At 54.9% G+C, this 16097-nt stretch overlaps 1 protein-coding gene across 2 annotated transcripts in view; it reads right to left on the bottom strand.

Moving 5' to 3' along the window:
• Positions 1 to 456: 456 nt before the first annotated feature.
• The window catches only part of HSF1 (heat shock transcription factor 1), a 40328-nt gene continuing 24687 nt past the window's right edge, over positions 457 to 16097 (bottom strand). Inside the window, exons 5-14 of one of the 2 annotated variants that reach the window (XM_083749221.1) lie at positions 12068 to 12143; positions 11258 to 11319; positions 10031 to 10127; positions 9778 to 9914; positions 7568 to 7825; positions 5088 to 5174; positions 2854 to 2959; positions 2614 to 2673; positions 1853 to 1922; positions 457 to 1399 (exon numbers count right to left, since the gene is read on the bottom strand). In XM_083749221.1, the coding sequence (XP_083605347.1) occupies positions 1197 to 1399; positions 1853 to 1922; positions 2614 to 2673; positions 2854 to 2959; positions 5088 to 5174; positions 7568 to 7825; positions 9778 to 9914; positions 10031 to 10127; positions 11258 to 11319; positions 12068 to 12143 (1156 nt within the window). In that variant the 3' untranslated portion in view covers positions 457 to 1196. The remainder of the gene's footprint in view (positions 1400 to 1852; positions 1923 to 2613; positions 2674 to 2853; positions 2960 to 5087; positions 5175 to 7567; positions 7826 to 9777; positions 9915 to 10030; positions 10128 to 11257; positions 11320 to 12067; positions 12144 to 16097) is intronic. The other variant, XM_083749222.1, reaches the window with a different exon arrangement.

The raw sequence follows: 16097 nt of genomic DNA, 5'->3' as shown, positions 1-16097 counted from the left end.
CTCTGTTCCCCCCCCCCCCCGTCAGCTGGTTCCAGCTGCTAAATGGAGCTTGGCAGGATTTGCTGGCTGGCCAGCTGGAAGGCTCAGGACCACTTTAGAGACCTGAGAGCAGAGGAGGAAGCATCCAGCTGATGAAGGAGTAAACCTGACAGACAAAAGGCCACTGGGGGCGGGGGGCGGTGAAGACAGACACCACTGGCACCCTGCTCTATGTAGACCTTTGCAGAGACAGGATATTGTGGGGGCGGGAGCAGAAAAGGACCCGTAGTCTGCCAGGTGGTAGATGGGGCCCTTCTCCCCACTCTTCTGGTGTGGGTGGGAGGAATATTCCCTGGGCAGCAACTGGGATCCGCTTCCCAGTATTGGCTGGCAGGATGCGCCCCACAGTGAGTGCGCCTCGTCCATTTTGGAAATAAAAGTGTGCTGCGCCTAGAGAGTGATGGGCCACTTCACGTATAGATATAGATATATAGATATATTTGAATATGTATATATAGGTATTTATATAGCAGGAGAGAGGAAGGCTGAGGGGGAGGAGGGGGCTTCTTCTCTCATGTAAAAATCCAAAATACAATTTTCTTCTAGTAACAATCAAAATGCAAATGTACAAATTCTTTACTGCTAAGCCAAGGGAAACAAGCCCCATGGGGGAGGGGGGCATGGGGTGGGGCAGCCTCCTCCCGCCCGGGCGCCCTGTAACATTCGGGGACACACGCAACAGCAGACGTGACAAAGGGACCCAGCCCTTGAGCCCCGGGTGCGAGAGGCACTCTCACTTCTCTCGAAATGCCCACAAGTCCATCCCGACGGGAGGGAGAATTCTCCGCCTCCTTTTCTCCTTCCCCTTCCCAGTGAGAGCGACCCCCCTCATCACTCACTCGCTCTCCTTCCTCTTCGCCTAGAGGGCAGGGCAAGGGGTCGCGCTTAGCGTCCAGGCCTAGGGCGCCTGGCACCCGAAACAGGCGGTGGCAGCAGCCAAGGAACACACACACGTCTCCCGCCAATGGGCATCCCCCCGCCCCCCAGAGCCGCCGCCCGGAGGGGTGAGCACCCGAAGCACAGACACAAACACACCCTCGCAGCCTGGCCAAAGGGGGGAGCAGGGGGCTCGTCCGCAACGTCACTGGAGCAAAGCAAGGGGGCGGCTGGCCCTTCCTGAAGTCCGGCCTTCCTTCCACACTGGCCCGGGCCCGGCCTTAGGAGACGGAGGGGTCCTTGGGCTTGGGCGTCTCCGCCCCCGAGAGGAGGGCCATGGTGGGGTCCTCCAAGTACTCGTCCTCCGTGAAGCAGGGTCCTTCGTCCAGCTCAAAGAAGATGGGCATTTCCGTGTTGGCCATGTCCATGGAGCTCGAGTCAACCAGGAAGAGGGGCTGCGCTGTGTAGTGGACCAGCTGCTTGCCTACGGTAAGGGCAGAGACACCATCAGAAAGGGGGTGGGGGGCAAGGCTGGGGAGCCAGGGGGCAGGTGGAAGGATTGTATTGCAGGGGGTGGACCAGATAACCCTTGGGGTCCCCCCAACCCTAAAATTCTAGGATTCTGAGGCTGTGGGAAGGAGAACCCTTTCTCAGTTGGAAACTCCACGACTGCCCCCAGAGCAAGGCAGACCCCCACTGCGGCAGCGTGACTTGGAGGGAGAGGAGGCGGGTTGAACAGGCAACAGGAACACACACCCCACTCCCACCCCATGCCTCAGTTTCCCCCTGCGTGGGCCAGGATGGCTCGTTCAGCTGTGAGGATGTCCATGCTCCTGCCTGGCCTTGGAGAAAAGGTCGATGCAGAGAAGCAGCGTGTGGAATTGGCAGGCGGGTGGGGGCAGGGAGAGGAGAGAAGGGGAGCAGCCGGGATGCTCACCTGTGTCCGCTGCAGAGTCTTCCACCTCCGCCGGCTTCTGCTGCTCCTGGCAGGAGAGGAGGTCTTGGATCTGCAAAGGGAGAGGAGGCGCTGCTGAACCAAAGCCTGCGAGGCCCAGAGAGCAAGGAGGGGGCTTTGCTGGGCATGTCTCATGGGAGTCAAGCCCCAGCCGCACCCCCCATCCCCACACACAGGAGAGCCCCTAGCTGGCTGGCACTACGTAGGGTCTACCACCTCCCTGACTCCAGGGCACAATCCGGCAGGACGTTCTCCTGCACAGGCCCCACTGAAATAAACAAGAGCTGCTGAAGAGCTCTTGCCTAAGAGCTCCCGTTCACTTCAGTGGGGCTGGTGCAGGAGAGCCTCCTGGGGAACTGCACCCTCCAGGATCAGATCTGGACCAGTCTTCTGCAGCCTCCAGGCTGTGCCTTGGTTGGTGGCGGTAAATAAAGGGGGGAAGGGCTTTAGAGGAATGTGTTGGGAGTTAGGCAGCCTCAGTCTCAGCATCATCTTCCCATCATCACATCCAGAGAGCAACTCTGGGGAGTCTGCTCAGCTGATGGCAGGGCTGATCAGAAGGCTGCGCTGAGAAAGGCCCACTCAGCACCTCATTAGCAGTGCCTGAGAAGAGGTGCTGATAGGATGACATCACCCGGCGGAGGGGTTCTCCGAGGAGGCAGGGCGGGTGGAGAGCACTTTCAGACTCGCCATGTGGGGCTGGCCTACAAATGAGGAAAGGGGAGGTCCCTCAGCAAACTCACACTGGCCAAGCTGCTGTCCAGATCTGGCAAGTTCAGATCTGTTGCTGAAGGACTGAAGAGCTGTTGGGGGGAGAGAGAGAGAGAGAGAGAGAGAGAGAGAGAGAGAGAGGAGAGGAGAGGAGAGGAGAGGGAGGGAGGGAGGGAGGGAGGGAAAGCAGAGATTAATGTTAGCAGAGGAACAACCCCCCCCCCAAACTGCCCCTCCCGCTAGGCGTAAGGACTCCCGAGCGGAAGACTCACGTCCAGCAAGGCGCTGGTGTCCACGCTGAAGCCGTGGGTGCTCAGCATGGTCTGAAGGTTATCCAAGCTGGAGTCGATGGTGTCCAAGTGCTCGTTCAGCTCGTTCCTGGGGACACGAGAGAAGAGAGAGATGGCAGCGAGGGCCAGGATGGCTGCCTGCTTCCTCCAGGACCAGAGGCCCGTGTCCCTGAAATGCCAGCGGCTGGGGAACAGCAGGAAGGAGGAGAGGGCTGCCACAGAGTTCAACTCCTGCTCGAGGGGCTTCCCCACAAGAGGCACCTGGTTGGCCACAAGGTGAGGAGGGCTTCTCTGGGTTTCATCCAGCAGGGCTCTCCTCATGGTTCCTAGGGGTCCTCCTGGGCCAAGTGCATCTCCACCCCATCTTCCTGGCCCCCTTGTGCTCCCCTCACCCATCAAGGGCTCCAGCTTGCTCTTTGGTCGAGGAGGAAATGGCTTTGAGCCCGGCTGCCTCTCAGAAGCCTCCTTGCAAGACATCCCTTCCTGCCTGCTCTGGAATAGCCGTTGCACAGGCCTGCCATCACCCCCCCCCAACAGACCCAGTGGCTACGGCTACCAGAGTGTTGTCACGGCTAAAATGGCCGCTGTTTCTTTAATGCTTAAAAAAGCTGGGTCAGCATGAGTCAGTGAGAAATGTTAGATTGTTGTTGGGTTGGTTGGTTGGTTGGTTAGTGAAAGCTGGTAGTGGAGTTGGTCAGTCGCTTTTGCACAAAGACTTTTAAGAATAAAAGCAGAAAGCACTCTGCAAGGATATTCTTGTGGACTCTTTTATGCTGACAAGGGTCTGAGGACCAGGCTGAGGAGACAAAGGGAGGTCAGAACCCTTTCCTTTTTAAACAAACACTGACATGTGTAACCCTTCCGGTTTCTGCAAGCCTGCCTTGGTTCAGTTTACAGATCAGCAGGAAAAGCCTCACTGCTAAGACTCGGGGCTCTCAAGGGCCAGCGCCCTCCCCAAGCAGCAGAAGCAGCCTAAACCTGGTGCTGGTGAAGAGCCAATGGGGGCGCAAGGGCTGGGCCCCAAGCCCCTGCTGTGGAGCGGAAGGCGGGGGCCGCCCCAGAGTTGCCCAATCAGATTATAGACGTGGACTGAAGATGGGGACTGGGAAGGGCGGAGCCATTCAAAGACAAACGGGGAACCAGGGATGTGCATTTGGGGCACACTCTCCACCAGGAGTTGTGGCCGCTCAGTCCGAAGGCAAATTGCCTGAAGCAGGCTTGACAGCTCAGGCAGGAGGCCAGTTCAGTACGTGTTTTAAAAGCCAGGAAACATGCTGCCAGTCACAAAGAACTCCACCAAGGAAGAAGGGGCAAGTGAAGAGCTACATCGAGCAGGGTTGGGGGAGACCGGCAGCACCTCCTGTTCGCCAAGAGGCCGCTGTAGGGGCAGCATTTGGGGCAGGGGCACAGATTTGACCTTCAAGGAGTGCACTGTGGCTGTTGCTGCCATTGCAGCACTAACGGTGTGAGGATACCCACAGCTTACAGGGTTAGCTCTAGGGAAGTGAAAACGTCTTCACTTTCTGTTTTGGCTGCGACAGGAGAAGCATGTCTTCGCTTTCTCCTGGCTGTTGTTGTTTTGCTGCTGTACGATAAACACTTCGTAGAATACAAGAAGCAGTTGTACAAGAGTTTCTCTGCATGCCTGAGAGTCCTTCTGCACAGGCGCAAGACACTCTGCTGTAGCCGAGAGAAGCAGGGAGACGCAGAGGAAGCGGACTGGACGCCACAGCACTGCCGCTGTTCACAGCCGAGACGGACGTGAAACAGAACAAGCGGGGGGTGCAGTTCTTAGGGGCAGGATCTGTGGACCCTGCCGCCTGAGACAGTCATCTTGCCTTGCCTCCCGGGTGGGCCGGCCCTGCAGCAGGGATTGGACCTGGGATCTTCTGGCGCTCCACCACGGAGATAACGGTGTCCCTTAATGGGGTGCCCCATATTGGGAGGGATTACTTCAGCATACAAAGGTGCTTCAGAGTTTACCTTTCCCCACCCAAACCCCCCGAGCCACAAGGGACGGGGGTTTCAAAGAGGTCTTTTCAACGTTGTGGGTTCAACTCCAGTTTGAACCGAGTGTGGCACCCAATCCCCAAAGTAAATGACCCTCCCAGCACAATGTGGAAGGAGCGCCGGAGGGCCTGGCAGAAGGGACACCTCCCCCCAGCACTCCCTGGTGGCACAGTGCCTGGGGGGCAGCAAGCAATGTAAATGCTAACCCTTGCTGTGGTCTGTAGTGCAGTGAGGCAGAGGAAGGGCTGGGGAAAAGGCAGGTGACTTCGGACATCTGCGGAGGGCGAGCCAAACTGAAAGATACAAAGAGAAGAGGAACACTCGGATTCAGGAACCCCAGAGAGTTCGGCACCTTCAGGGAGGAAACGGAGGTTACTTTCAAAAGGCAAGGAAGGGCAGGCAGCCGACCCCCTCCAGGGAGAGCAAGAGGGGGGCCCTGGGTGTGAATCAACTCTGGGAAGAGAGCAAAGAGCAGCTGACCGGAGGGATCCCACATTGGGGCAGGCAGGGAGAGAAGGGAAGGTGGGATGCTGCCTGCACAGGGGAACCAGCAAGCGTATTCCAGGGGCAACAGAGTCCTGTTCCTTGGGGCAGGTGCCTGATCCAAACTGCGCTTCTCTGGGGGACTGAGGGCTGAAACCTCCAAATTCCACCAGCAGAACCAGGTACTTGCAACTCACTGGCCTCAACCGGCTTGTTTTGCATACAACTACTGACTTTCCCAAGACAGGAAGTGCATGTCCTCTGCCCCCTGGTGGTAAGAACCTAAGAGAAACTCCACTCATCTAGCCCATCTAGTCCAGCATCCTATTCCCACAGTGGCCAACCAGGTGTCCCCATGGGAAGCCCGCAAGCAGGACCCGAGTACAAGAGACGCCCTCTACCCTCCTGCGGTTTCCAGCAACAGGCAAGCAGCAGCCCTCTCAGCACTTCTGTGACCCACCATCTTCTCCTTGTTCCTGGGGAACAAAAGTAGGTGCCTCCCCACCCCCCAAAAGATCACCTCTCCCTTCCGTTCCAGATCTCCAGGTTCCTTGGCAGGCCTCCACTGAAAGTGTGCAATCTGAGTGTGGACATGCTTGTCCTGTGGCATCAGCTACTGACCCGCACCCCCTGATCTCTGCCATGCAGCCCCTGGGAGTTCCTGCTTCCTCACACACAGGGCACTGAAGAATGCCCAGAGCACAGAGCAAGGAGGGCCATGGGCCTAGGAAGCCAGGATGCTCTGTCCGGAGCTGAAATCCAGTTGCAACTGTGGGAGGGGCACAAAGTCCTGAGCAGCCAGTACTATGAAGCACCTGTGAGTGGCCCAGTGGGCTGGCACAGCCCACACCCAACCCTTGCAGAGGAGGAGAAACAGCCCACACCTGTCTCCAAATATGCCACTGAGAATTGGGCATCCTCTGCTAGGACCCCTGTGCCTCTGTCAGTGCTGCAGGACCACCCTCTTATCTGGCCCAGGAACCTCCTCCTGAGTTTTGGAGCCTTCCTTCCACACCACTGACAGTGCCACCACTCTAGCAGGCGATGAGGGAGGCCAGGAGTCCACAGCCAGACTCCTGAGAGAGAAAGAAAGAGAGAGGAAGGGAAGGGGCTGCTGCCTCCTGCTCTCCTGGGAACCAGCTGCTCCTGGCTTCCCTCATTGACCACCCGCTGGCTCTTGTGGCTAAGCTGTTGGGCTGGGCTGGCTAGAAGTTTAAAACCAGCCTGAAGGTAGTCTGCTCCAAGACCTGGAGGGTCAAGACATCCACGCCTGGCTCTCCTGGCCCTGCAAAGAGATCTCAGGATCCCTGGGCTGGAGGGGAATCCTGGCCTTTCCTCTTCTTGGGACAAATGGAGACATGCAGAAGCCCAGCTCCCCCTGAGCCTCAGCTGCAGTGCGCCTGAAGGTTGGTGGTTCGAGCCCACCCAGGGACAAGTGGGGAAGGACTCTTGCATTGCCAGTGGTTGAACCAAATGACCCCTGCGTGTCCCTTCTAACTCTATACAGCTCTATGACTCTATGGAAGAACCTCATCCGCCCTCACACCTAGAAGACATGCAGGCCGGGGAGCAGACTAGCCTAGTGATCTTCTCCCTGGCAAGTTAGCTTTCTTCCAGCCCCATAGCCTCCAGCTTCAGATCGAACGGCTTCAGTCCAGCTGCAGACTCACTGCCTCTGTCAGGACTGATGCGAGAGCATGAGAAGAGCCTGCCTGCTCAATCAGCCCAGTGGCCAACCAGGTGCCCCCGAGGGAGATGGGCAAGCAGGATTTGAGCCTGGGACAAAGTGGCTCAGCTCAGGGCTGCAGCAACTGGCAATCCAGGCTGCACCGTGCCTGAAGAATGGGCTACAGCCACATTGGCGAGAGGCAGCGCTGGACCAGGACTTGAGAGACCAGGTTCACATCGCCACTTGGGCCAGTCACTGTCTCCTCTCAGCCCAACCTCCCTTGCAGGGTTGTGGGGATAAAATGAGGAGGAGCACCTAGTGCACCACCCTGAACTCCTTGAGGGGGAAGGTGGGATATAAATGCTGTCAATAAAACCACCCCCCTCCCCCCAGACAAAGAAGCAGGTTGGCAAAGAGAATGGGGGGAGGGAAAAGGATGGCGATGATGACAGCAGGGCAAGGTTAGGGACCCACTGGATCCAGCCAGTAACCGTCGGGCAACAGCCAGGTGCTCCCTGCGCACCCCACACTTACTTGTCCAGGCAGGCGACGCTGAGGCACTTTTCGGGGGACTGGGCCTGTGCAACATCTGTGCTGCTGCCGCCACTGTCAGCAAGAGGGGCTGCGGCCATGACGCCCCTGGGCTTCTCATCCTGCAAGATGGAGTCGATGAAGGCGGAGGGAGAGAGGGGGCTCTCGATGGCAGGAGTGCCGATGGGGCTGGTTTCTTCAATCAGAGGGCTGCGAGAGGGGCTGGGGGGCTCCTCTTTGATGTGGATCACGGGACTACTCCTAAGACAGAAGGATGGCAAGAAAGTAAGACGTGAGCCCTGGGCAGAGAGTGGTATTCCTACATGGTCAGCAGCTGCCACCTTTGTTCTCTACGGTGGTGGGTGCCAAACTTTTTCTGGCCCCCACCCCCTTGGTTCCATTAACTCCTCCCCAGTGCTCCCTGCCCTACCCTGTAAAAATTATTCAGAATAGCAGTTTGCACACTCCATTAAGATTAATAATACCATAAACTTAATTCATTAATTCAACCAAACTGATGAGCTTGATCCTGCGCTACCAGCTTTCCAAAGTCATTTACACCCCCAGAGCCCCCTTGCCAGGGGACACCACGGTCCACTTTGGGAAACGCAGGACTCTCAGACAACCCCAGGAAGCTTCCGCCCTTTGGATCTGCTCGTCCTGCCGCACGTTTCCTCTCTTCCGAGGTTTGGGAAATGAATCAGTCTAAGCTCTGCCACCCCCTCCTCCACCCGTGGCTTCTCAGCAGTGGGGATTTTTAAAAGAGAGACGAGGATGGGAAGGGGGGGGTGAACATAGTTTCTCTGGCAGATGGAAACCCCCTCCAGTACCCAAACTCCCCGAAACGGCTTTATGTGGGAGGTTCAATTAGCCCCACTGGAATTGCCGCCAGGTATAAAAGAACAAAGCTGTGATGACCCACTTAGGCAAGCATCTGGTTCCCATTTCGAAGCGAAGGTTCCTGGCGGAGAGGCACACTCAGGGCAAGAGATGGGGGCTGCTGCTGTGGCGAGTGATTCTGCCCCAGTGCCAGCAGCGCCCGGCTCACAACTCAGCTGGCCTTGGGAACTGTCTGGGGCAGAGAACCAAGAAGGTCCCCTCCACTTCGGGTTCCTGTACGCAGAGAAGGCTTTGCCAAGCGGACCCTTCATGGCTCAGCAGCACAGGACAAAGGGCTTCTGGGCACAGGGCTCAGAGAAAAACGCCCTTGGTGGCCCTCCAGGAGCTCAGGCTCTGAGCGCAGGGATGGGGAACGTGCGGCTGCAGTGGGGCAGCAGTGGGGCAGCAGTGGGCTCAGTGCAGCTCCTCCAAAGGGAGTGCCCTCAACGAGGCCAAGGCAGCTCTGCCCAGACGAAAGGCTACACAGCAAGAAAGCTCCTGCATCTGCCGCGAATCTCAGGCTGGCATTCCAAGCACCAACAGAAAATGCTGCTCGCACTCTTTGGGTCTGTTTACACAGCCAGGCATCCTGGGGCTCAGCTCAGTCCACCAGCCTTGGGTGAGTCAAAGGGAGCAGAAGGAAAATCAACCACACCTGGGAAGAAGGTGGACTCCTGGGCAAAACCTCTTGTGAACGAAAAGCAGGAGGTGCTTCTCTCTCCCTCCCTCTTTGGGTGGCAGAATTCCGGCTTCCACAGAAGCACACAGTGACCCAGAATAACTAAAATCTCCAAAGGGTGCGTAAATGAACACCCTGTAAGGCCTGGACTGAGCAGTTCTTCTGTCGGAAGAACCACCCTGAGATTACCGCCTCTGAAACTTGATTGGCCCTTAATAATAATAATAATAATAATAATAATAAAATTTATTTATATCCCGCCCTCCCCGAACCCGGGCTCAGGGCGGCTAACAACAATAAAACAGTACAACAGTGACTTCCATGCCACACCCCATCACTTTGGTTTAGAAATTTGCTGAAAATCTTGACTGACTCAAATGAATTTTTAGCCACCCCACTTTTCAGCCATCCTGGACACAGAGGGAAAAGTTGCCGGCCACATCTGCCAAAGGCCAGGAGTCGCAAGAGAGCCTTGGCTGGGAGAGAGCCTTGGGGCCTGTGCAGTTGGCAGTTCTGTTCCACCCCCACCCCCCAGGCAGCTTCCCCATTTCTGTGCCTTGGACGTCCCCTCCCCCTGCAACCAGAAGTGACTGTGCCCTCCAGGCCCACCTGGGCGCCCACACAGGGAACCAAGCAAAGCCGGGCTGCTGCGTACCTTCCATCAAGGCTGTTGCTGGGAGAGGCAGAGGGGCTGGACTGGGCCAGTTCTGTGACGTCAGAGATGATGGGGCCGGAGTTGGCGGAGGGGTCCGGGGAGTACAGGTTCGCACCACTGTATGCCGGGGGGGAGGCCTGTGAGGAGGACAGATATTGGCATGAGGCCCTAGGAGCCTTGAGGGTCCAAAAGGTGGTTGCCTCCTTGGGCTGCCCCCAAGCCCAGCTTCCCTCTGCCCAAGCCAAATACTTACGGAGTAGGGAGGCTGGCTGTGGACGTGCTCCAAAGAGTACTGGCGACTGTACTTTGGCATGGCGTGGGCCGAACTGCTGTCGTTCAACATCAAGGGGCTGGAAGGGAAAGCCAGAGAGAGCCGTGAGGCACAGAGAGCAGAGGCAGCAGGCAGGCACCAAAGGGGCTACCAGACTGCAGAGGGCACCATCTTGCTTACAGAACTTCTGAAGAGATCTCTCCTGACAGGCAGTTTCAGGCAGCCCACCCTCTAGGCCAGGCATAGGCAAACTCGGCCCTCCAGGTGTTTTGAGACTACAATTCCCATCATCCCTGACCACTGGTCCTGTTAGCTAGGGATGATGGGAGTTGCAGTCCCAAAACATCTGGAGGGGAGTGTTTGCCTATGCCTGCTCTAGGGTTAGCTCAGAGACTGCAGGATGCTTTCTGGAAGCAGGAGCCCTGAAACGGGTTTGGGTTTGCAGGTTGTGTTGCTACTCTGGCTGACAGGGACCAGAGCAGGTGTGCAGCCCACAGGGACTGAGCTGGCATTGGAGGTTCCTCCCATTTCTTTGGACCCAGGAGTGTGGGACCAGCCCACCGAAGCCACTTGCATGTGCTCCACTCCAGGACTGTCCTCTTGCAAAGGAGCATCTGAGCCCATCTGTAGCCTTAAGGCATCTCCTGCTTTCCTGCTGGAGCAGAGAGAGCTGCCCTCTTGCAAAATCATATAGCCATAGCCCTTCCTGTGTGTTTGGTTTCAAAGACAACCCCCCCCCCCACCTCACAAGCAGCATGTAGGTGCTTCTCAGCCTTATGCGGAGGAAGAAAATTAAGAATCACAGAATTATAGAATTGTAAGGTACACCAAGGGTCATCTAGTCCAACCCCCTGCAATATAGGAATCACAGATCATAAAGCTACAAAAAGGAGACTCAAAGCACAGCAGAAACATAATCAATGGATCAGGAGTGGGGGGGAGGAGTGTTTAGGGGGGAATGAGCAGATAACCACGCCCAAAGTATTCCTGCAGAAAGGGCACAGCAAGAGTACCGGCAGGAAGAGGCAGGCGCAGATGGGAATTCCTCCCAGAGGTGCTTCTCAGGGGCAAGTCTGGAGTTTCCCAGGTGCAAATGTCTCAATGAGAGGCTGGGCTTAAACGCCACGGATGGTCCTTCAGAGTCACCCTGGGAGATGCTCCCAGCCAAGAGGAGAATCAAAGCCCGGCCTCTGGATGAGGCCCACTTACATCTTCCTCTTCACTCCAAGGATACGGTTGGACTGCACCAGCGAGATCAAGAACTGGATGAGCTGTGGGAGAGAAAACGAAATGTCACCAAGCCTGAGGCACACTTCTAGCTGGAGGGGGGGGGGGGGAATCCTGCTGGACTGAGATCCACTCTGGAAAGGACCACCCTGCTCAGATCTCCCCCAGGACAGGCGCAGCTGACCACCAGCATGTAAAACCCAGCAGGCTGGACTCAAGAGCTCACTCCCAGTGACAGGTATGTGGGGTTCTTTCATGAGCAAACAGAAGCCGCTCTGTACATGCTCTGTAGTCCATGAGTGCTTCCTGATGTGGAATTGGCACTGCTCAGGCACGCAGGGGAAATTGTTGTTGTTGGTTTTAGAACGGTGCACACTCAGGGGAAAAGTATCTGTGCATGTGCCCGAAAGAGGTGGAAGGGGGGAATCCCCCTACATTCTGCGAGGCTCTCATGCCTGGTGTGTGTGGCAGGTGGTGGAACAGCAACACAAATCCATGACTGAGAAAACAGAATGTGGGGATCTGATGGGCCAACTACGCAGAGAGAAACATTGGATCGGAAAGACCGTGATATAAAACTTCCAATCTAGAATCATGCCAAGGCAGGGGAAGGCTGGCTGAAAGAGGTCTTGTTTCCTGTCCTTAAGAGACAATGGCCCTTCGCCCTCAAGGCTCTGGGGGGTCCACTGGCCAAGCCCCTGCAGGTCAGCAGCCCCAGGCCTCCAGCTGACTGTGTGGCCCGCAGGGCAGGAAGGAAGCTGCCTTTTGCTGAGAAGTGAAGGCTGGGCTTACCTTGTTCACCACCTTCTGCTGCTGGGCGTGCTTCTGCCGCAAACTGGCCACCTCCCGCCACAGCGCCTCGTTCTCACTGAAAAGGAAGAAGGCAGCCAAATTAGCCTGGTCATGTCTGTGAGAGTCACGAGTGCAGCAGCCTCCCCGTCTCTACTTTCTCCTTTTCATTCTGAATTTGGGCATTTCAACGACCCAGGCTTTTTGTTTGAATTCTGCACTAAAGAGAGTGTCTTCCTGCCACAAAATTCCAGCAAAGAGTTGGGGGGGGGGCTGCTTCATGCTGGCACCCAATGCCCAGGTTGGGATGTGGAAGCACCTGCCTTCTTTTGAGGCTTTTTGAGGAGACTGGGCTCTTCAGGTGTGGGGTGGGCAAGATGGCACAGGGCCTCGCTCCTCCAGCCAGTGGCGTGACAAAGGACCCTTACTCCACCTGAGCTAGTGCTGCCCTCCTGCCCACTCTTCCCCCTCCATGCAAGTCTCCAGGCTGTACTCCAAAGGGACTGTGGAAATATTATTTCATGGATCAGAGGACTGGGGACTGAAAGGGGGATGGCTCAGGACTGCAGCTGAATGTGGCCTGGTGAAGACAGAAAAGGCTGCAGCACAGTAACCGATTCGTTTCAAGAAGCTGACGGAAACCGACTCCTAGGAAATGCTGAGAAATCTGTGCTGCCCCAGCTCCAATCAGTTTGGGAGCGGCAGCTTTCTTGCCCGCCTGAGGAAGCCTGCAGAACATCTGAGCTGAATGAACATCTCACAGGGCCCTCAGCACTTAAAATACGGTGCCCCCATAAATATCCAATTCAAAATATAAACAATAAACTGTAAATCAAATGTTTATTTTTTCAAAATGAAACAAACCTACAGAAAGATGGAAAATAGTGTTTATTTTTATATACTTCCACTATTTATATTTGAAAAATATACATGCCCATTTTTATTCTGGGCTAGGCATACTGGAAGCTTCATTTACTTTTAAAATTGTTGTTGTTGTTATTATTTATTAAATTCCTATACTGCCCTTCATTTGCATCACACTTTTAACATCAAAGCAGCTTGCAGCAGCTAGCCGTGTAAAAGCAAGCACCACAAAATTTGCAAAAGCAATTAACGACCCAGAATTCAGGCAAGCAATAAAAAGCAGCAGAAATGCGCAGACACCCAGCGCTCTCTCCTTGGGGAAGCTTTTCATACAGGCACGCGGGTGGGTGGTCCACCAAGGGAAACATATTTGAGGGAGGCAGGTCGGTGGGCAGCTATTCAGCACCACAGCTAAGGGAGCCTCTCCCTTCCGGGGTAGCAAGGCAGCGACTGGGGTGGGGGAACATCAAGGGAATGCCTCTGCTTGTGGGCTCCCCAGGCACATCTGGGTGGCGGCTGGTGGAACCCGGAGGCTGAGCTAGAGGAGGACCCTGGGTCTGGCCCAGGAGGGATGTCCTAGCAGTGTCTTTGGAAAACCCTGGCCATAATTTCTGGCAGGTTTTCTTAGGGAAGTACCCCAAACTGGGAAGACCCCATTTCACACCCTTCCCTATTTCACGCCTTAGCAAAGCAGAACTGGAAGCAGGACATCTCCTGAGGATCTTCAGGAACAAGAGGGCTTAGAAACTCTAGAACCTAGCATAAATTTATTATGACTTTGGATAGAATTGTAGAGTTGGAAAGGACCTTCAAGATTGTCTGGTCCAGTCCAATCCCCTGCAATGAAGGAATCTCAGCTAGGTGCTGTCGGGGATGTAGCTGCAGCCATGGTATGCTCTCTCATCAAAGATAGAGGCTACCGAGGTTCATTTGCCACTAAAAAGCCCCCTCCCCACAAACTGTGCTTGCAAAAGCCCCCTGAAGGCCTCTCAGGATCAGGGCGGTCGGATCCTGGGTCAGATGTTGAGCCCCACCTGCCTCCTCACTTTACAAACTGCTTGGGAGGAGGATGTGGAAAGGCAGGCCTGGGAGCCTGGACTCTGGCCCTCCCCTGGGGGCGGGGAGGGGGAGTTTTAAGAGAGGCAGGTGGGCAGAGGGTAAGAGTTTATGTCATTCTGGTACAAAATTGGATAAATAAAACACTCCTAAGATCTTTTCATAACCCCTGAAATGAAACCTTTGAAGTCGGCCCACATAAACTCTTCACCGCCATTTAATTGCTCTATAAAACAGTGTGCGAAGGAAAGTCTTTGAGTTTCCCTCCTCCCACTCAAAAAAAGGGCTGTTAACTCTTTGCAGGCCTTCTGGAGACCACCGCCCCTCTGCGTGCTCTCCTAAAATCTATGAGGCCGCTAGAGGAGTCCGAAGACTGTCCCTTTGCTCTGCTGATGATGGGAGGCGGTGCACAGAAATGGCACCCTATGCCTTACATATGGCTCACATGGGGATTGGGGGGCCAGCTCAGGGTCACCTGGTGAGCATCATGTCCAAGCTCGGCCAAAACTCTGCATCCCATGGGTTCCAGATCTTCCTGCAGAGGACGGACAGCCCCCTGGGCTTTCCTGGAGCCACCCTAGGAAAGGTGCTCACAAATGCACACAAAATGGCACTGCTGAAGGCGGCAAGCGACAGCCGACTCCTTCCACAGCCTCAGTTGCACCCAACACTCTGATCAGCATTTCCTTCCCACAGGCACCCCCTACTTTGCCCTGGTATTTTCTGAGTGCAGAAGGCCCACTTTCTGCTCGCAGGAAGCTCTGGGGATGTGCTAAAGAAAGGCGCCTGCTGGTCCCCCTCATTGTCCTAAGGTGGGGTCTCCAAAGGGGTCCCTTGCAGAAGGGATGAAAGGTTGTTCTCAATTAGGAGGTGGATGTTTGTGATCCCAGGAATTATTCTCTGCAGGGTGGGAAAACACTTTCTGTTTATAAAAGTATTTATAGAACGTTATTTCATTTTTAAAAAATCAAAGTAATTTGCAACAAAAATGCATAAAACCATGCAGTAAAAACATGTAAAAAAAAAAAGTTATAAACAGACATCAATAAACCATTGCAGGGAAATGTATTCTTAATTGCCTGCATAGCCCTGGGGGAACAGGAGTTTTCTGTAGACATTTAAAAGTTAAACCAGAAGGTACCTGCTTATTAGAAACTGAACTGGCAACCACCGGCTGCACCGACTCCTTTGCAGAGTGGCTGGGGAAACCCAGCCAGATGGACAGGGTATAAATAATAAATTATTATTGTCATTGTTGTTGTTGTTGTTGTTGTTGTTGTGTGGGTTCACCTCACTCCTTCCAAGAAAGGAGAGAAGGAGCTTCTCCATCCACACATTCCCTTGGCCAGAGTCTTTAAACAAAAGGCCCTTGCACCAAGGCACTTGGGGACCTGCCTTGGGACTGGGGTGTTACAGACCCTTGCAAGTCATTACAATGAGAGGCGTACCATGTGGTGGGAAAACCAGGGGTGCAGTGGGTGGTTTGTGCCTGCAGTTCAGAATTAAAATCCTCAGGGGAACTATTTTAGCAGGATTCTGAAAGGAGCCCCCTCCCATTTGGTCATTACAGCACTGGGAGATGAGGCCATCAACTGAGGGTCCCAGCACGGCACTGCTGAGCCCTCTGCCCTCTCCCTTGCACTGTGCAATGTTTAAACATCCAAGGGAGCCAGGATGGATGGTACGGCTCAGAAAGAGCAGAGAGGGGCTTGCCGCACAGCACCTGCAGAGAGGCCTTCTCAGAGGCCTGGAGGAAGCCAGACAGCGACTTCATCACATGGCAAGGGTGATAACAGCAGGTGCCCAAGTAGAAGCAGCCAAGAAAGGAGGGAGATGCAGCCATCTTGTTTGAGGGGTGGGCTTGTTGCTGGCTTGAGCCTGCTGCCTCTTCACTTTGCAGGATGCAAAGCTGCTCCCTTCTCCAGAATCAAACGGAACTGGGCAATGGCTGCACTGATGTGTTGGATTTAGAAGGTTTCAATAATGCATTTGGTTGGCATGCATATTTGTGGTACAATAAGGTAAAAGCACATAAAGCGTTTAAAAATCTTATTTCCAGTTACAGATAGGTAGCCGTGTTGGTCTGCCATAGTCAAAACAAAACAAATTTCCT

The sequence above is a fragment of the Podarcis gaigeae genome (assembly GCF_964106915.1).
Source record: "Podarcis gaigeae genome assembly, chromosome: 7".
NCBI lineage: Eukaryota > Metazoa > Chordata > Lepidosauria > Squamata > Lacertidae > Podarcis > Podarcis gaigeae.
Note: the sequence above shows the minus strand (reverse complement) of the source record. Positions and strands in the feature narration are given on the sequence as shown.